Source organism: Prionailurus viverrinus, chromosome B4 (assembly GCF_022837055.1).
Source record: "Prionailurus viverrinus isolate Anna chromosome B4, UM_Priviv_1.0, whole genome shotgun sequence".
Classification (NCBI taxonomy): domain Eukaryota; kingdom Metazoa; phylum Chordata; class Mammalia; order Carnivora; family Felidae; genus Prionailurus; species Prionailurus viverrinus.
Window position 1 is genome coordinate 125643655 of NC_062567.1, and position 21289 is coordinate 125664943.

At 44.6% G+C, this 21289-nt stretch overlaps 1 protein-coding gene across 3 annotated transcripts in view; it reads right to left on the bottom strand.

Moving 5' to 3' along the window:
* LARGE1 (LARGE xylosyl- and glucuronyltransferase 1) overlaps window positions 1-21289 on the bottom strand; it is a 541787-nt gene that overhangs the window by 226319 nt on the left and 294179 nt on the right. For all 3 annotated transcript variants that reach the window (XM_047867970.1, XM_047867968.1, XM_047867969.1), the window contains exon 6: window positions 4123-4294. In XM_047867970.1, the coding sequence (XP_047723926.1) occupies window positions 4123-4294 (172 nt within the window). The remainder of the gene's footprint in view (window positions 1-4122; window positions 4295-21289) is intronic.

A 21289-nucleotide genomic window follows, 5' to 3' on the forward strand; every position in this document is an offset into this window, starting at 1 on the left:
TGGGGTCTGCCAAACGCTGGCTTGGGCGTCCCACACTCTGTGCCCTCTCACCTCCCACCACCTTGACCTCCAAAACGTACCCCTACCCTGACGAGCCTTTCACCTGTGCTGCTCCCCTCTGGTCTGAGCTAGCAACAGGCCTCGCCTGGATGACTGCCACGTCTCCTGAAGGGTTTCCTTGCTTCCTGTTATTCTCAAATGGGCAGCCAGGATGACCCAGTAAAAACATCAATCAGGGGGCACCTGGGTGGCTCAGTCAGTTAAGCGTCTCTTGGTTTCGGCTCAGGCCATGATCTCACAATTCGTGAGTTCGAGCCCCGAGCTGGACGGGCTGGGATGACAGCACAGAGCCTGCTTGGGATTCTCTCTCCCTCTCTCTCTGCCCCTTCCCTACTTGTACCCCCTCCACGCCCCCAATAAACTTAAAACAAAACATCCGTCAGATCACATCACTCCTGCTCAAAGCTGCACAATGGCTGCCCTTATCACAGAAGGGTAAGGCACAATTCTCCCTGTGCCTGACAAAGGAGACCTCCGTGACCAGACCCATTAGCCCCCAGCCATCCTGGGCTCATTCCATCCCATTCCTCAAACAAACCAGGCCACAGGGCTCCCGAAACGTCACATTTGCTGTTCCTACTGCCTGGGACACTATTCCACTTTTCCCTAGGCACCTGGCATGCCTATTCTTTCAACTTCTTCATGTTTCTGCTTAAATGTCACTTTCCATTAAATGTCACTCTTCCATTGGAAGAGCTTCCACTGCTGCTGGATTTGAATGCTGAAACAATGCACGTGTGCACACACAGAGGTATTCCTCATCTCCTTTCCTCCAGAGCAACCACTAATCGCCATCTAATATACTGTATATTTTACTTGTTTGTTGTCTGTCTCCCCCCGACCACCCCACTCAACTATACACTTGCCAGGGTAGGGGCTGGGCTTCTTTTATTCTTGCAACATTCCCAACAGTCAGGAGATGATCTGGCAACTATTAAGCTCAGTAATAGGACCGAATGGGTGGCCCTTCATTCTCGCTATCTGTGGCACATTCAATTCTTTTTGCTGAGAATCACTGAAAATCCTCCAGCAGTGGCAGCTGGTGGTAAGGGTGGAGAGGGAGGCACCTGCCATTTAGGTGAAGTCAAGGCTCCGGGGGCGTATGGACATTTCCTAGAGGCACCCAAAGTTTCCCATGGTGGAGGCGGAGCAAAGATCTAAGCCCTTTCTAAAAGGCTTCTTACTAGTGTCTCCGTGTAAATGGATTTAGGTGAGGGGAATTTCACAGCATTACGAAGGAGTCAAGCATATGTGATCTGAACAAAAGAGCCCCAGATAACTAGCCATTGTGAAACAGAAAAATTAACAAGGCCAAACTACATCAATGTCACTCAAAATGTTTATGGTGAAGAACGCCAAATGCAATTGCCCTCAGGAGAGGGGACCTTTCCCTTTGGGATCAGAACTTCCTACATTCATGAGTTTGTCCTATGGGGCTTTCTTCCTATTCCATGTTCTGGCTACTAATCGTTCCAGTTTAGAAAAAAATAATTAAAAAACAACAACAAAAAAAGCTGTAGAAAAGAGTGCCATATGGAGAAGAGAAGAGCTTGCTTATTTTCTTTTCACCTCCGTATTATCCCAGAAAAGTTAGAGTGGGCATGGGAAAACCTCAGATGTTTTTATATTCCTTTGTTGGTGATAGATAAAAATACAATGCAGCCTGCCTTGTTTGTGAGCTCCTTGAAGGCAGGGGCTGTGTTCTCGACCGTTTTAGGTAACAACAGCATCTAATATATTCCTCTGCACGGCAGGGGCCTAACAAATGCTAGAAATAAACCAATGAAAGAATAAACAAATAAAATATAGCCCATTAACTCAGCTCCTTGCATTCAAGTGCACATTCCCCCTTGGCTCCTGCCACCCCCAGGTCCCTGTCCTGACCTTGGCTCATATACTCTGCTCTACCCCAGGATCCAAATCCTTGGGCCACAAGCACCTTGGGAGCCTTTCGTTCACAGATGATATCGAGGGATTTAAAACCACAATGATGCTATTGTTGTTATTGGCTTCAAAACCCCATCAGCACTATGGCAGGTCCTAGCTGGGACAGAATAAATGGTATTTCCTAGCTACAATGCTACAATTAGTGACCACCTGTTCTAGTGATTTTGCTGAGTTACATTTCTCCAAGGGAGACTTATAGCTTTAAATGCATATTTCAGGGTGAGTTTCTGGGGAAGCAGACTCTGATACAGAAGTTAGCATGCAGGAGGTTAATTTAGGGAGCGGGTCTTGGGAAGAGCATCTGAAAAGAAAAGGCAAGAGGACTGGGCAGAGGGAGAAAACCAGCTGCAAGGGGTTCTCCAGGGAGTGTTAGAGCTGGCTCTGCAAGACTCCACATTCTCCAGGAAGGGGACGTGGCCCCAGGCATGTGGCTCTTCAAGGGACTGGTAGCTGAGGGCCACATGTGGGCAGTGATCCCAGCAGCTGGAGTTAATACATCCTTTATTCCCAAAGGGGAATGTCGGCATCCACCACACAAAACCACTTCTCTCTGGCAAGTGAGAGCATGATGACCACCTCCTCTGTGAAGCCCTCCCAGCTGCCTTCTCCAATCCCCTTCAGAAGAAGTCTCCAGAGCCCAGCATACCAGGGACACCCAGTAGGGATGCAATAAATGCCTGCTGAATAAACACATCACTGAATACTAGACATTGGCATAAAAGTAGGAATATCTTAGAATTATTTTTTAAAAATTGTCCTCAAGGAGTTCAATGTAATCAGAAAAACAAGCAGAAGTAATAGGGAACTCGAAAAGAGGCGTGCACGGAAGCCAACACACATACACATTCTGGTCTCGACTCTGGGCTGAATCCTGCATGCCTTCAAGCCTCAGTTTCATTGTTTGTGACATGAAAGGACAGACCCCCAACATTCCGTGAAGAGACCAGAGCTGAGCCACATGATGTCTCTATTAGTGTCATTACTGACATGGGTAAGGAAAGTATGTTTCGATCTTAACAAGGGAAAGAGTCTGAGGGTCAGAGTGTCTCCCCCATGAGATGCTGAGGACTTTTTTTCAATTAGCCTAGAGCTAAGAGACCCCCAGAAAGAAGCAGGCCAAGACCAGAGTAGGTGAGGAATTTATTCTTCTGTCCATGAGACCAACTGGAATACCCTGAGATTTAGGAAACGGCTGTGATTTAAAAATCACTGATAGTAGCTCACCTTCATAGGATAAGAAGCTACAAAGAAGTAGCAGGAGGGATTTTAAACACAGAAGCCAGAATGCAATTTTAAAAAGAAAACTAAGAAATAAAAAGGAAAAAAAAGCCTCTCACTCCCAAATTTATCTCCCACTGCATTTGTCTAATACAGAAGAATTTGTAAGATAATGCAATTTTAAGAAAGACATCTGGAGGGGGGATTAGAATTAAAGCCCGAGATTTGTGCTAACCTGTCACTTCTCCCATGCATCCACACCAGAGTCAAGTACACCTACTGGGCTCACAATTCCCCACCACATAATCTCATATACCTTGAGGCAGTGACAAGAGCCACAATAGCTAAGAAAAAACTAACAGGATGAGAGGGAATGTCATAAAAAGCCAAACTTATACACTTCCTAAAAATGATCAACCACAACATTAATGAAAGCAAAAGCCATAAGAACATATTCCAACACTCTAATCAGTACCCATTTCTACCACCTCACAGGCCTTCTTCGCAATCAAAACATCATTTGATTTAAAAAACAAACAAACAAACAAAAAAAAACACTGATAAATGTATGTCTCTACACAGCTAAGTCAACACTCAATTATCCGCATATAAAATATACACATTTGACGTTTCTCTCTTACAATGCATCCTAAATTGGGTTCTTCCTATGAACATAAACCTTACCTCTTTATTTACTAAAGAAATGCAAACATATGCCAGTTTGATTCAAACGTGTTTCAAATGCCAGTAGAGTTGATACTTAACTAGATTTGTAATTCCTTGTCCATTAGTATGGACCCATTAAGTGTCGGCCTCACATTTAAAAAAAAAAATACAATCCCTCTTCTTGGCATGGCGAGACCTTTAAAGATACCAGGGAACATGGGGTGCAATTACCTTTGAACTTGTGGAACACGGCCCACAATTCTGCAATGTCAGTGGCAAAGGTGATATCCGTGTCAAGGACAATGACCCTCTCCAGGTTGGCAGGGAGAGTCTTGGTCAGGACGAGCTTCATTAGACCATAAATGCCAGAGTAGTGTTTGTTGGGGATCCAGGACACTTCAGACTACACCAGGCAGGGAAGAGAAGGAGCAGAAAAAAGAAAAACAAAAAGAATCATTACATTCATTTTTTGCATAAACATTATAAATAGTGCCTGGTACATAAAAAGTATTCAATAAAAATTTGCTGAGTAAATGAGTATTTCCTTAAAGATACGTTTATGTGATGTACAGTTTGTCATGTGAAGTTTTTTGGAAGAAAATGCATCTGAATCAAGGGAGAAGAAAAGCAATATTTATTAAATAAATATTATTTCAAATGCTAGGCTCAAATTTTTTTAAATAAAACCTTTATTATAGAGAGTATATAGGCTCACTGGGGAAAATAAGAATATGTGCAAAAGAATAAAAATATAACAATTGGATCATACCCTCATTTTTACAAATAATACTTAATTGTTCCTAGGTAGAAATATTTCTTTAAATCATATTCTGCTTGTCATTAAAGACTGCTACTTCAGTGGCATTGTCAAAGCTTCTGCTTATCTATTTTTTAGAGCTGTAATTAAACCAATGAGTGTTGCTCCTTTCCTGTTTCTCAAACACATGAGAAGGACTTGGTCATGACCCATGCAGCACTCTTCACTGGGGAGTAAGAGGATACACACCCATAGACGGTAAAGAACCACCAATGGAGAGCCACCACTGAAATCCTCACATGATATAACAGGACAACCAACGTCCCAAAAGTCGGTAACTCTGTCAGCAACTCACACATCTCAGTACCACTTGGGACACAAAGGCAAGGCGAAAAATAATACAGAACACCAGTGTGCTGAAAGTTTGCACAGGTACAGGACATATATGAATGTAACTACGGGTGGGGTCCCCATTCTAGCTGCCATGGGGAATCTCCATGGAGGCAAAAACACACTTATTTTTCATGAAGTTAACACTTGGGGGGCCCTGGGTGGCTCAGTCAGTTAAGCGTCTGACTCTTGGTTTTGGCTCAGGCCATGATCTCACAGTTTCATGAGTTCAAGCCCCACACCAGGCTCTGTGCTGGCAGCGTAGAGCCTGCTTGAGATTCTCTCTCTCTTCCTCCCTCTGCCATCCCCCTGCTCGTGCTGTCTCTGTTTCTCTCAAAATAAATAAACTTAAAAAAAAAGTTAACACTTATAATGGAATTCTTTAGTGGAAAATGAGGCCACCTTATTAAGATTCCAAAAAATACCCTTCCCTTTTGCCCTTTAGGGACATTCGGAGGACTTTGTTCTTAAAAAAAGTCACATTTAAAAGCAAGAAACCAGTTTTGTTCCCAAAGATGTTCATCACCATGTTATAAAATAAACAGAAACAATCCAAATACCCCTAAACTGGACAGTTAATGAAAACACGCCTTTTTTTTTTTTTAGCTTGCTAAGCATACTATTCAATGGCTACGAGCAATGTAGATTAAGATATACTGAGAAGAAACTTGCATATGATGTTAAAAGAAAAAAAGTAAGTTTTAAAATTGTTTTTGCTTAATAACCACTACGTATAATCAACAGGAAAACACCCAAATTTACGCAGAGAAAGAAAAAATAGAAGCATGGCACTGAATTATAATAGTGGTCATTTTGGGATGATGGGTCCCTCTCTAGATAAAAGGATATGTATACTATACACACACATACACATATATTTAACTACACTTTTTTTTTAAGGTTTAATTATTTTTTAGAGAGCAAGAGACAGAGCATGAGCAGGGGAAGGACAGAGAGAGAGAGAAGGAGACACAGAATCTGAAGCAGGCTCCAGGCTCTGAGCTATCAGCACAGAGTCCAACGTGGGGCTCAAACTCATGAACTGTGAGATCATGACTTGAGCCAAAGTGGACGCTTAGCTGACTGGGCCACCCAAGCACCCCTACACTTTTAAACACTTCTCAACTTTTTAAAATGAGCAACTACTACTGTTGTAAAGAAAACCTAAGCCCTGCATTCTTTTTAAACATGCCCACATCTAGTAATGGTAGGAAAACAGGGACACAGAGGCTGCCTTGGGAAAGCTATGAAAAAGGAGCCCTATGGTAACTCACACAGTCCAGCCCATCTCTGAAACCCCCTCCGGATTCTGCGTTCATCTCCAACGTACTTGAAAATACCATGTCGGCTACTCCTTATCAGTTTTACAACGGTCTTTTGCATACATGTGCAATTTAAAAAAAAAAAGAAAACACATAAACTGATGGACGAAACTGTTCACCACGTGTCGGCATCAGGAAAAGAACCTTGAACTCTGTCGCCCCCAACACTGTGTTCCCAGGCAGCAGAGAGGAGGGAAAGCAGAGACAGAAGGCAAAATGTGAACCCCTGTCCCATACAAGGGGTTGACCTAAGCCTCAGCTCCTCTACCTGTAAAATGGAGGCGGTGCCTGCATCATATGTTCACAGAAAAATTAGAGATCAGACGGGGTGAGTGTTCTGTACACAAAAGACCCTCAGCTCATAGAAGCTCCCACCCTTCCTCCTGATCTCCCTCGTCATGTCCAGGATTTAGACAGCCATGCCTCTTTGCTCCATACCAAAAAGGGGGTTGGGGATCCAGAGTTCTGGAGTCGGGCACATCTGAATTCAGATTCTGGTGTCCCTTAATCACCATGTCACCTTGGACAAGTTTGTTCAGCCTTTCTGAGCTTCTGTCACTTAAAAGAGGCAGTTACTTGTCCTGCTTACTGTACTATATCAAGGTGTGGGTGGAAATGGCACACTCCAACTGGGTAATCTGAGGAAAACAGGTAATGAAAGAACTATCTACGAAGCGTGTGCATAATTTAGGGCCAGTTGTGAGGCACCATGTGGCACCCGAGAACACAAAGAGTGGGGGGTCGTGACCACCCAAGGCCCAAAGGGCTGGTACCAGTGGCTGCTGGAGTCTAGACAGGGCAGCCATACACATAAGCCACCAGGAAGGAGCAGTGAACTTCAGTAGAGAGACGCGACCAGCCTGTGGCAATCTCACAGGACAGAGCAGGGAGACACATGTCACTCAGCTTCTCTCCCCTCCTACCCACCAATCTCCTGTGAGGGTGCCCCTCTGTACAAACCCAAATGGAAGCCAGAGGGAAAGGGAGCTCAGAGGCATGGCCCTATGTAGCAGTGTCACGGGGCACGAAGCAGGGTGGAGAAGGGCCAGAGAGCACCTGGAGAGACTGCCTGATACATCCAGCAGTCATTAAACGAATGATGGCCAAGACCAAAAGGCAATGCCTTCTACATGACAGATGCAAAATGCTATCCATGATGGGAGGTGAGTGGGCAAATGGAAGGACGGACAGAAGGACGGGCAGGTGGACAGATGGGCATATGGCACCAGAAGGTGAGCGATTTGCCCACAATCCCACAATGAGCAGGATGCAAAGCTATAGTTAGAAGCCGCCAGGGGAAGGCATGCGTTCCTTCCCCAAGCCACGTTATCCTTCCTTTGAAGTGAGCACCCTGACTAGCCGTCAGCTTAGATTGTAGGGCTGGGGGCTCCTCAAGTAAGTGCCTCCAGTGGACTTTAAAGAACTCTTCCTCATGAAAAGCCCTGGCCTCTGGAACTCAGCTCAGCTTCTTCTCTCCCCTGAGAACCTTCCTGAACTGAAGCTTGGCAATCATAGGTCCACGCGGCAGAGCTGTGCTATTTAATCAGACCTTTGATTAACTTATTCATCTATTTTGGTTACCATCAAAGCGGAGAGCTTGGTGAAGACTGAACACCAGAACGTTGGGCTGAGCCATCTAATTAGATTGCCCCGACTCTCGGCTTTATTTTTAACACACGTGTGAGGCACTCAGATGCATCACAGAATGGTAGAGAGACAGGAATAAATTAATCTCAACATGAGCCCAGGCCAGAATGTCGCCCCAAGTCCCCGACTTAATACATAATCTATTAAGTCAGAGTGTTCAATTAGAGGTAAAGGAAGCATTCGGATGAGTTTGTATTCAGAAAGAAAACCGAGGAATCTACAGGGGGAAAGAATGTGTGGTAAGAAGCAGATACATTTATTATAAATGGTGTTCTCTCTTAGAAGTAGAATATAACATGCCCCCTCACCCCTACCTTAGTCTAATCCTGTTCTTCCTTCCAGCCTCAGCTCTAGAAGGCACCCCCCAGTCGCCACCCTCCCTGGGGGCCCAGGCGGGGCATGGGCTCCTGGAGCAAGCTGCTTCCCTCCAGCACGGCACACTCTCATGCTGTGTCTAATTTTCCATGTCTCTCACCAGCTCTGGGCTGGAACTCCCCGAAGCAGGGACGATGTCATTTTTGCTGTGGTAACAACACAGTCATTACTCACAAAAAAATGTTTGATGGACGTGCATGACTGCCGAGTTTAAATCCTACCTTTGACGTTTTCTGCAACTAGCAGCAGAAACAGCCCTAATTGCTCAAGTCCAGGGTCAGAACAGTGCAACGGAAGAGGTACGGCTTGCTGAGCCCCAAAAGCCTGGGATTTAGCACCATCCCATCATTTCAGCTCTGTGAGGCTTTTCTCATCTGCAAAATGGGGGCTTGGAACGCTCTCTTTACAACACCACTGGGAGAAAGGCAAAGCACCTGGCCTGGTGCTGGGCACCCAGCCGGCCTCTGCAAAGGCCACTTCTCCCAGGGCAGGTCTGTCAGCACAGTGGAGGCTCAGATGATTCAGGATGTCGAGCTTGATAAAAGCAAGGAATGAGGCTACCTTTAACAGTAAAGGGAAGTCAGGAATGAAAATGGCGTTGTCAGAGGAAAAGGTCACTCATTCACCTTTCCCTATAGTCCTATATAGATTATTAACAAAATCCTAAATTGCGACCTCTTTGGAAACTCAAAGCCTCTGCTGGTAGATCTCCAACCTGGACAGGATACCCTTGGTTTTAGGAGGAAAAACCTACTTATCCACCAAATTGGGTGAAGTGGTCACCCGTGAAACCTTTGGGACAGTCTCTTGGTGTAACCCCTGCTGCTATCAAATCTCACTCCCGTCCTGCAATAAACTTCAGTCCAATCAGGGACATTAAGTCATGGGGTCAGCAGAGAGAAGACCGTCCTCAGAGGCACACTGCAGAGACCTGGGGGCACCCCAGGCAGACTGACCTCAGAGCATCCTAGAAGATGACAATGTGTACGGAGCAAGAACCTAGCATGTTCATCATTCTAAACACACCGAAGGGTTTATGTAATTAAAACAATAATAAAAATGAAAGTTAGGTTTATTTTAATGGACAATTATCCTTGTAATGGCTGTTAATAATTCTAAGCGGCATGTTCTAAGATTTAATTAGCAAAAATGCAATTGTGCTCAAGAATACTACCTAATGCACACATCAAGGAGCATTAGCAATCCCAGGTTTTCAGGATTTCTATACAGAGGAGGGGGTGGGGGATGCTCTCCAGGGAACATTCACCTTCCCCAAAACTGCCAGCTCCTTGTCAGACAGATCCCAAGGGGAGTGTCTATGAAGTGCTACAGGTGATTTTAAGGTTCATCTGATGCTGGGTGATCCTCAGAGAAGTTACTCAGAAAACCTGACCGGGGTAGTAACAGGAACACGGAAGCCCAGGGTGTGAAGGGAAGCGATGTCTGGATGTGATGCCAGGCTCCTTACCTCTGACAGACAAGGGAAAGACAGGAAGAGAGGTTGGTTTTATCAAGGAATGATGCGAATTTCTTCCTGAAGACGCTGAGTTTCAGGAGGCACTGGGGATGCCCCAATGATAAGAACAATAGAAAACACGATCTAGCATTTCCTGAGGGCTTCCTGTGGGTCAGGCATTACGTTTAAGAGCCTTCTGTGTAAGCTTTCAGTTAGCCACCCCCGACCGTGAGCGGGTGGAGGGTTACCATCCCAGTGCCTGAGTCCTTCCTATCCAGTCTCTCAGCCCCCAGCCTGAGACATTCCACTCTGAAGCGATGAATGTTTCTCTCCTCCCGCCCCCTGCCCCTGGTCCCAGGAGTGCTTTTCACCCCTGTGGGATCCTGTATTGTCATAACCGAGCCTGTCTCCATCCAGACAAACAGAGAAGCAGCTTTTCATGCCAATTCGGTGCGAAGGGTTTGGGGTTGGGTATTCCTGGCTGCCACATTTCTCTGGGCCTGAATTGTCTCATCTGTATAATAGGGATAATAGTAGCACATCCTGCTCTCTTCCTAGGGAGTTATTTTATTTATAGTCTCTAAGCTTTCCCCCATCATCCTGGAAATATTTATTGCTCAGAATAGATTTCCCACCCATATCAACATTTTCCTGTGGATTACAAATCACCTTGACACCTTTTTAAAAATTAAAAAAGAAGTCTTCCTACCCGCAGAATGTTCAAAAAGTCATTTGCCTTTCATGTTGTTTCTGAGTGGTCGTCTTGGCAACCAACCTGTATGTTCAGAACATAATTGTTGAGAAAGGAGGGTGAGGATCGCAGATGGGGCAGGGCTCTGGGAGACACCACGGTGGAGGGCCACGGCACACGCACAAGCTCAGGCATCTGGTTGGCCACATTCCCAGTCCAGCTCCATGGCCTCTAGACCAGCAAGCTCATCTCTCTAAGCCTGTACCTTGTCACCCATAAAATAGAGAACATGACATAGATCACATGAGGTTTGGGAAAGTATTAAATAAGGCAGGGGAACTAAGGTATCTGGCCCAGTGCTTGCCCCATGGTAAGCGCTCAATATTTAAAATGCAAGATTTTAAGGGGCGCCTGAGTGGCTCAGTCGGGTTGGGCTTCCGAATTCAGCTCAGGTCATGATCTCAGAGTTCATGAGTTTGAGCTCCGCATCGGGCTCTGTGCTGACAGCTCAGAGCCTGGAGCCTGCTTCAGAATCTGTGTCTCCCTCTCTCTCTGCCCCTCCCCCACTCACGCTCTATATCTCTCTCAAAAATAAATAAAACATTAAAAAAAATTAAAAGGCTTTTAAACTGATTAACAGTGTGCACTCTGGAGCCTGACTGCCTGGGTTTGAATCCTGGCTCTATCCCTCACTAGCTGCGTCACATCAGGCAAGTGATTAAACCTCCATGTATCTCACTTTTCTCATCTGTAAAATGGGTATTCTTACAGCTCATACTCTATAGGACTGTGAGAATGCTGGTGCTATATAGAAGTATTGGCTATTGTTGTTCATTGTTAATATTATCAAAGATATTTAAAACAACAGAAAAGAGGAGATTCATGTCTACGAGATAAAGTCATCTGCAGTTATATTTACGCTTTCCAGCAAAAAAAAAAAAAAAAAAAAAAAAATCCACTTTAGCTCAGTCGTGATCATTTAAATAAGCGTTTCTAGAAAACTTACTGTGGGCCAGGTACTGAGGAGAGGCTAGGGACCAGAGTCCATGATGAATAAAACATAGCTGATGCTCTCAAGGAGTCCAGGGTCTACTAGATATTCATTATCCATAACAAGATACCTCAAAACATAGTAGCTTAAAACAGAAATATTTATTATTGCACCCAGTTTCAGCGTCAGGGATTTGAGAGCACATTAGCTGGGTGGTTCTAGCTCAGGATTTCTCTTGAGGTTGCGGTCAAGGTGTCAGTTGAGCCTGCAGACATCTGAATGCTTCAGATCTGTTTCTAAAATGGCTCACTCCGGGGCGCCTGGGTGGCGCAGTCAGTTAAGCGTCCGACTTCAGCCAGGTCACGATCTCACGGTCCGTGAGTTCGAGCCCCACGTCGGGCTCTGGGCTGATGGCTCAGAGCCTGGAGCCTGTTTCCGATTCTGTGTCTCCCTCTCTCTCTGCCCCTCGCCCGTTCATGCTCTGTATCTCTCTGTCCCAAAAATAAATAAACGTTGAAAAAAAAAATTAAAAATGGCTCACTCCTACATGCACGGCAGTGACGCTGGCTGTTCATAGGAAACCTCAGCTCCTCGCCACATGCACCACCTGATAGGGCAGCTTGAATGTCTTTACAACATGGAGGCGGCTTCTTCCAGAGTAAGTCATCAAGAGAGAACCTAGGGTGTCTTTTACGGCTTGGCTCAGAAGTGACACAGTGTTGGGGTGCCTGGGTGGCTCCGTCGGTTAAGCGTCTGACTCTTGATCACTGTTCGTGAGTCCAAGCCCCGCACTGGGTTCTGCACTGATGGTGCAGAGCCTGCTTTGGATTCTCTCCTTTTCTCTGCCCCTCCCCTGCTGTGCTCTCTTTCTCAAAAAATAAACACACTTAAAAAAAAAAAGTGGCATGGTGTCATTTCTGCAATGTCTTATTGGTTAACTTATTGGTTATTGACAACGTGGTTAGAGAACAGACAAGGGTGTGAATACTAGTGGACAGGGATTATTGGGGGACATCTTAGAAACTAGTTACCACATCTGTAATTCTAGAATATGGTTATCAACTGGATTATGATGAACTCCAAGTGTATGTATAAGAGCAGTCTAGTAGAAGTACAATTAAAAGGGAGAGAGAGGTGGGGAGGGAAGGGTAGCCAGTTAGAGATGTTTGGAAGAGATGAGCCTTAAATTGGTCTTAAAAAATGTGTTGAAAATTGAGTTTCTCAGATAGTGAGAGAAAAGCAGGATAGTGGAGATATTATCATCAGTGAAGGCACAGAGATACAAGTAAACAACTGTGCGTGCATGTGTGTGTGATAGTCTGATACACCCAGGAAAAGCTTGGAGCTGGAAGTGATGAAGAAGAACATGGAGATGAGGAAAGGGTGGAATGTTGGAGAATACTGTATGCCCTACCAAAGAACACTGGATAAGGTCCTAAAGATGGTGGGAAGAAACAAAAGGGTTTTCACTAGGAAAGAGACATAATCTCAACTGTATTCTTGGAATAAATTCTAACAACTTGCATAGGGAAAAGATTAACAGAAGACAGCTCAGAGGCATCGGAACCTTGGAGGATGCCTACAGAAAATGCAGATTCCCAGGGGCGCCTGGGTGGCTCCGTCAGTTAAGCACCCGACTCTTGGTTTCGGCTCAGGTCATGATCTCACAGTTTGTGAGTTTGAGCTCTACGTCAGGCTCCATGATGACAGCATGGAATGTGCTTGGGATTCTCTCTCTCTCTCTGCCCCTCCCCTGCTCATGTGCTCTCTCTCTCTCTCCCTCAAAATAAACAAACTTAAAAAAAAAAAAAAGAAAAGAAAATGCAGATTCCCAGAATCACACCCAGAGGTGGTGAGGATTCATCAGGTCCAGGGTAGGGTCCAGAAATCTGTTTTTGGTTTTCCCGCCCCCGGCAATACAAGAAACAGACTCTTAACTTTAGAAATAAACTCATGGTTACCAGGGGGGAGGTGGGTGGGGCCACGGGTTAATTAAGTGATGAAAATTACAGAGTGCCCTTGTTGTGATGAGCACTAGGTATTGTATGGAAGTGTTGAATCACTATATTGCATACCTGAAACTAATATTACACTGTATGTTAACTTGAATTTAAATAAAAACTTAAAATTTTTAAAAAATCTGTATTCTTAAACCAGAGCCCTGTGTGGTCCTGAAACAGGTGTCCCCAGACTATACCCTAAGAACCACTAAGGAGACACAGTAAGCACTGTATTTCTCAAGGACTTGTGGGTTGAATCATTTACCTTGGATCACCAACCAGCTAACTGTTCAGAAACATGACATAAGATAGCCCCAAACTTAAGGGTACCACCTGAACTTGATACAGTTGGATGTACAGGGAGAGAAGACCTTTCTCAAAGATTAATACAAAAAAGAGCTGATGGAAGGTCAGGAGTTCTTTAGATAACCCTATACCTCGTGGGCAGTTTAGGACTGTGGAGGCTAGAAGGTTTCCTGCCTGTCCTTTTTAAAAGTAGAAATCCCATTTCCATAAAAGCCACTCTAGGTCAGCTACTGTGAAATTCTAAGGAACCAGTACCAACAGGAGAGCTGAGTTACAGATTTCACATCTTCCCACAATGGAAACTTGGAAGGGAACCTTGTAAGAGCCCCCAGGTTGGTCTTTTCAGGTGACAGCCTTCTACACCAAGCGTCAATGAACATCATTCAGACCTCACAACTCCAGCCTGAAGTAAGTTAGCTGGCTTCCACCTGAAATGCTCAGTGTTCATAAATCTACTGAGAAACCATCTTCCATAAACATAATTAATTCTAGAGTGATGACACAGGTAGGATGAATCAAGAGGAATGTGCCCATGGATCTATAAACACATTCCTCCTCATATCAGTGGCAATGAAACCCCTTCCTCTCACGTCTGGCAAGAAGCACTCTGTATTTAGCTTTGTGAAGCTTGGAGGGCATTGGTCACTGGAGCATTTATGGATTGCCCGAACATCCCTCAGTACTTTACATTATGAAACGAAGCATTTCAAAGCACTGGGAGTTCTGATTTGTGAACTGGACTGTTACAGTGGTTTCATTTCCTGAAATATAGCTGCCTTCTTAACTAATAGATTTTTCAATGCACTGAGGAGAAAACTGCATTAGCTCCTGCGTAGCCTGGACTTAATATTTTTAGAAGCTGCAATTCTTATTACAGCGCACAGCAGCACACAGTATGTATTTATGTATTTTCTGACACACAGAAGGCACTCAACGAATAGTTCTGAAAACGTGAAATCATATAAGCGCACAGGTGGTGAGTACCGAGAGCCACTCCTCAGGACGGGGATAGAACCTGTCGCGTTGACCATTCACTCATCCTTTCAAACACCAGATGACGGCTTGAAGAGACAAAAACAATCGTTTCAAAAAAGCATTATTACAGCATTCAGGATACTGGTTTGTGTTAATGGAGGCTACAGGTGGTAGGGGGACGGAACAGGAGGATATCCTGGTGGTTCTGCTGATACTATTCTAGTTCTAAGTTAGATGGTGTGGTGTTTCATCAGTGTCATCATAACCTACTTCTCTATAGTCTTCAAATGTGTGTATGGGCCTATGTGTACAGGAAGTCATGGGTGACCTAGAAGCAAGAATGTCAACTAGAGAGAACACGGGATTTGGGAGTTAGAGAGACCAGGCTTAGCCAGCTAAAAACCCACCTCATTCCCTCACCTCTCTGTCTCTCTCTCAATTCCTGCTCAAAGCGCTAAAAAATGGAGATAATCATTTTGCCAGTAAGTGCAAGGAGGGGGTGTGGTGTGTCTGGAAAAAACCTCTTCTTTCCCTGTTACTATAAATTTATTCTTCAGCATACATTCATAACAAGGCAAAAATTGTTTTGTGAGGCAAAAAAATAAAAAATCTTGGATATTATCATGACTTGTTATTAAAATCTCACAGGTGCAATTAGGGGGAAAAATGTATCTAACTAAGCTCCTAGGGAAAGGCTGATAATAATTTTTTTCAAAGGTTGAGAAAATTTGCTCTAAAGGATTACAGGACACCAAGCTAGCCACAAAACAGAAAAGTGTACAAAAACACAAACAGAGGTGCCTGGGTGGCTCAGTCGGTTAAGCGTCTGACTTCGGCTCAGGTCATGATCTCACAATTTGCGGGTTCAAACCCTGCGATGGGCTCTGTGCTGACAGCTCAGAGCCTGGAACCTGCTTCAGATTCTGTGTCTCCCTCTCTCTCTGCCCCTCCCCAACTTGTGCGCTCTCTCTCTCTCTCTCTCTCTCTCTCAAAAATGAATAAACATTAAAAAAAAAATTAAAGAACAACAACACAAACAAACCAAAGCCCCAAATCTGCTGAGCTGAGCAGTTCTTCCTGAATTTACTCAGAAAGCAGGTTAATCACAAAACACTACAGTTATCTGTTCTCAAGTTCATCTGGAGATTTTAGGAGAACACTTGCCCAGGCTTCCCTCTCTCCTACTCCAACCACTTCCTCACAGGGAACCTTCCTGTGAAGGAACCTTCCTGTGAGAGGCAGCCTCAGAGCCTACAATTAATGAGGCACCATGCTGCTCTGCATTAATGAGGTGCTTTTCATTTTCGGAGGGCTCTGCAATCCTTTGGAGGTGACGCTCTCTCCTGTGACATTCTCTGGTCCCGGCTTCAGAGATCTAACCTGCAGGTCAACTGAACTCTAAACACATGGGAGGGCAACCTGGAGCAGGTAAAGAGGGTTAAGGAGGGTGAACGAGAGTTGCCACTTAATTAATTCCTGGTTGGTTTAAAAAACTTTTTTTTTCAACATTTATTTATTTTTGGGACAGAGAGAGACAGAGCGTGAACGGGGGAGGGGCAGAGAGAGAGGGAGACACAGAATCGGAAACAGGCTCCAGGCTCTGAGCCATCAGCCCAGAGCCTGACGCGGGGCTTGAACTCACGGGCCGCGAGATCGTGACCTGGCTGAAGTCGGACGCTTAACCGACTGCGCCACCCAGGCGCCCCTTCCTGGTTGGTTTAAAAATGGTCTTCTCTCGTAAAGCATGGAAGGTGAAACTATCCTGGTATAGTACAGATCCAAAGGAAAACCTTGACAAAGACCAACAAAAACCTTGTCAATGACCCTCTTCACTGGTCATCCCTGAAAAGATGGTGCCTTTACTCAGCCCTTGTAATACACCTAACAAACATTAATCAAGAGTCTTATTGTAATTTAAAATATTTTTACCTTGACCTTGAAGCCTTAGACTGTGGTTAGTTATATTGACATTCACCTCCACAACAGGCCCTTACTATTTATATGAAGGGTTGTCAAGGAAACCAGGTGTTGAAGATAGCTAACTTGTCTAGATTTAGAATTTATCATACACAAGAATACAGAAGGGAGATGAATGTCACCCTTAGAAAGTACCGTAGACGATGGTAATGGCATAATATAATTCCATTAAGCCTGTACTTTCCACTTGGGGATTTGGTTACTGATCAAAAGAATTCCTAATGCTCTAAATCCCTCTTCAAAAAAAAAAAAAATCACCTAATTCTGAAAGTGACTCATTTCTCTAGACATTCACTGTGTGTGCCAAACTCTCGCGTAGATGTGAAGGAAAGAGCAGTGAATGTGGAATGTTCTTATTTCTTAGGAGATCATGGGTAAAAAGGAAAGAGTATTATTATATTTATGATGATAATAATATGGCATTTGTTGAATGCTCACTGTGTAACAGACACTAGAAGAAACTTATAAATACTCTCTTTTAACTCGCACAATAACCCTATAAAGTAGACATTAAGGAAATCACACAATCTTAAAGAATTATAGGAGCCGGGACTACATATCAGATTTGATTTGCTTCAAAAATCTTAATCATTTTGGAAACTGACTCAAATAAGATATTCAAACGATCATCAAGCAGGGAAAGCTATAAATAAAGTCTCACTAGAATTCTTGGGGATGGAGCAAACTGGTGGTACCTGGAAACAGGAAGTACAGTCAGAAAAGGCAAAGGTAACTACTACCTGGAGCACATACCTTCGGCACAAAGGTACATTCCACAAGTCACAGTCAATGCAACCTGTGAGGAGTCACATACCTTCTCAGTGCAAATGTCTCCCCAGCATCTACAAGGCTGCAAGTGACCAGTAAGAGTTCGAAGAAGAACACTGTTAATAACACCAAAATGAAAAGCAGAAAGGGAAGACTGAAAAATAGACCCAAAGAGTGTTAAAATGAATTCATCATTTCTGCTCCTTAGCACATAACGAGAATGTCAGAGAACATCTCAGCCTCTGATGCTCAGCTTTTATGTGAACAGTGCGATCGAGGGCCCAACTTCTCTAGGCCACTGAGGAACGCCAGCTGGAGGCGAGGCCCGGCACCGGCCGCACATGAGAACCACCTCGTCCCACTAACTGGGCCTGCCCCAGGAAAGCCAGCGGGCAGGCCTGGTGCTGCTACTGCTTCTGGTTTGATAAAGATCATAAGCGATGCTAATGTGCAATCAATGAAAGGCCCTGCCATTGTTTTGTGGGTGCTGTTTTGTGTCTGTAAAGTCTATCAAGTGATTCTTAGGTGCAATCGAGCCCGAGGTACACATGCAACAATTGGGGAAGTGAGCCAACCAATCAATTCTAACTAAGCCTAGCTGGGAAATCAAATTAATGATGGCCCAGCTCTCTACCTTTGGTTCTTCTTTGTTTGCACACACACTGTCCAGTTCCCACACAGAGTATTTGTTGTTGTTGTTGTCTCTCTTAATTCCCTGGTGTGGGACTATTTAAGCATTCTTGATCTGGAAGCAACATGGAATAAAGACACGAGCGAGCTCTGTACTCAGAGTTTGAAAACACACGCTGGGAATCGGGTCAATTCCCTTCTCTCTCAGATTCTGCACCTGAAAGAGAGAGACAAAGCCGCTCACTGTTTGTGGGAGACTGAAAACCAGATGATGTCTGGGGAAGCACCAAGCGGAGTGCCTGACAGAATCTGCACTCACAGCTGCTGCTTAATTCTGGATATAGAAGTAAGGAATATTTCTTTACGTGACAAGTAGAATAAAGGCCTGATCACAGTGAGCAACTTGAAATGCCAGAGCCTCACCACATCTGCCACCGCTGGCGATTTCCTCTTGCTTCTTTATAATGGCTGGTTTTGGAGGGTAGGGCTTATGTATTATGTATATGTAATGTAAAGGCGACAAGCACATTCTGGGACACAATGTACGTTAGGTAATAACACCATATTAATAATAATAGGGGAGGAGAAAGGGGAGTCGCAGCAGCGCTATTATGCCCATGAATAAGATGTTGATCATTGCTTGCTATTTTCTCTTCAAACATATTATTTAGCCAGTAGTGAGCAGATTTAAAACCCACTGGGGTTCTTGAATTCAGCCTAGCTGAGTGGTTAAATCCAATGAAAATATCCTAGTTAGATGAGTTTTTAGCCAAGGGAGTTGAGTATATAAAAGGATATTTAACAGGGCAGTTTGTGAAGACGTCCATCTTTCAAAAATGATAAGGGGCATGTTGATAATACATGATGATAATACATGCATAGCGTTTCCTAGTTTGCAATGCAGTTTCAGATTTATGTCATTTGATTCTTGAAATAACTTTGTGAATTAAGCAAGAACTCATATCCCCACTTTGCACACAGGAAACGAAGACTTGAAAACAGCGCTGTCCAAAGTCACACAGCTAGGAAATGGCAGGGTTGAAACTCATCTCTTTTGGCCTTCAGGAAAATCGCTTTTATGAGGTCCCCCCAGCAATGCTTTGACTTCATCATGGTAAGCAGATGGAACTGGGAGACTCAAGTATTGTCTCTTGTTCCTCAGCAAGAAAGCTCACATTCGGACACCTCTGTGCACCTTTTTGTTGGTTACATGGCGCAACATGTTTGTGTAGAAATAATTCTGTGTAGAAATAAGTTTGTGTAGAAATAATTCTAGCTTGCTTTCCACATTTCCATTAGAAAACAAAGAATCTGGCCCTTCAGTGTCCCAAATGAGGTAAGAAAGAGTGGTGAATGGACATCACCCTGGGGTCCACAGCTAAGGTGTCCAGAACAGGCAACACGTGGGTATGTCATGTGACTGGGCATAAAAAGACATAAATCTAATTGGCTGGTCTCTGACTTAGCGGCTTGAATTTTCCACTCCATGGCCTTCAAGAGCATCACAGTCAGGGCTTGCCTAAACAGCAGACTCACCTCCAATTTTGTCAGGTTTTAGTGCACTGGTTCTCAACTAGGGCCAATTTTGCCCCCCCCATGGGGCATTTGGCAATGCTGAGGTCATGTTTGGTTGCCACATCCCAAGGTTCTGGAAGAGAGCTACTGGCATCTAGTGGGTAGAGGTCAGGGATGCTGCCTGATACCTCAGATAGGACAGCCCCCCAACAAACAATTATCTGCCCCAAAAATGTCAGCGGTGCTAAGGTTGAGGCACCTTGTTCAAAAATACTAGTGAAAACTTGAAAAAAGTATACAGGTGAACAGGGAAAATACTGATTGCATCCTAGTACCAGAGTACAAGTTTGCCTCAGTTTTGAGGCAAATACTGGAAACTACAGCATTACCCAGAGTTAGGGAACTATGTCTGAAGAGGAGGAAGGCAAGGGTTTTCAGTCCTCAGCATCGTGAGCTAAAGGAAGAGAAGCGGTATTTCCACAGCCACACAAACAAGACAGAAGAGTAAATGAGGCTGAGAAATAGAAGAACACAAAGTTTCAACGAGCAAGACTGCCCAGAGGCTGATTCAAGGAGGACTCTCCTGGCTGGCAGCGGCCATGGCAGCCGCAGCCCCTCTCCCAGCAAGAGCGATTCCCATTTCCACCAGACCCAGGCGCTCCCTCCACCCGGCAGATAAGGCTCATCCTAAACACTACTTCGTGAAGAACCCAGGACTCCAAGCTCCAGGCGCTGGGCAGCTGTCACTGTTTTGCATCCTCCTAAGCACTTCTACCTAATCCCGGGCTCTCTCACTCCAGAGCCCCAAATGTTAGGTTCCCTCCCATCCTTGTGCTATACAAAGCACAGTAGTTTCCTTCTGCTGCGTCAGAGTCCCAGGATGCACCTAGCTGTGTCCCAACGGGGCTCACCTCTTACTTCGCAGGTTGCCTAAAGAATGATGCACTTGTGTACCTGATGATCCTGCATTATGCAATTATCTAGGGGGGAGAATCACATTCATTATGAGCACTTCCAGTAACACACATTATACTCCCTAAGTGGATATCTAGATGACAGACAGAACTCTTGCTCTTCGTGAGAAAAGGTGTCCCTTTGTCAGTTTCCTTCAATATAGGTGAAACCACCACACACCCACCAGCTCCTTACAGGATTCTAGGAAGTGAACTTGATCCCTCTCTCCCTCTACTGCCATACCCAACAGGTCCAAACCCTACGAAAGCTATAAAAAACCAATCTGCCTTTAATACTAGTCACCTGAAGAGGAAGAAGGCGGTCTAGGGAGGAGACTTTTAACCAAAACATGTCTATACCTTCTTTCTGGGAACTGTTATAGTGTACAGCAGCAAGTCTGTAGTAGATGAGCCAATTCTACTGTTTATTTTTCACTCATCCACCATGACATCCTGCCCCCAAGATCCATACTGTCACCAGGTCACTGGTCCCGAGAACCTTAAGATCAGGGTCTTGGACTTAATTGTTCATTTTAGCATTTCCCCGAAGCACAAAGAGTTGGCATTCTGTTTCAAGTTACCTAAGGGAAACGGAACCTCAGGAAGGAATTTGACAATGCTTATCCCATTCAGCAACCCTTTTGT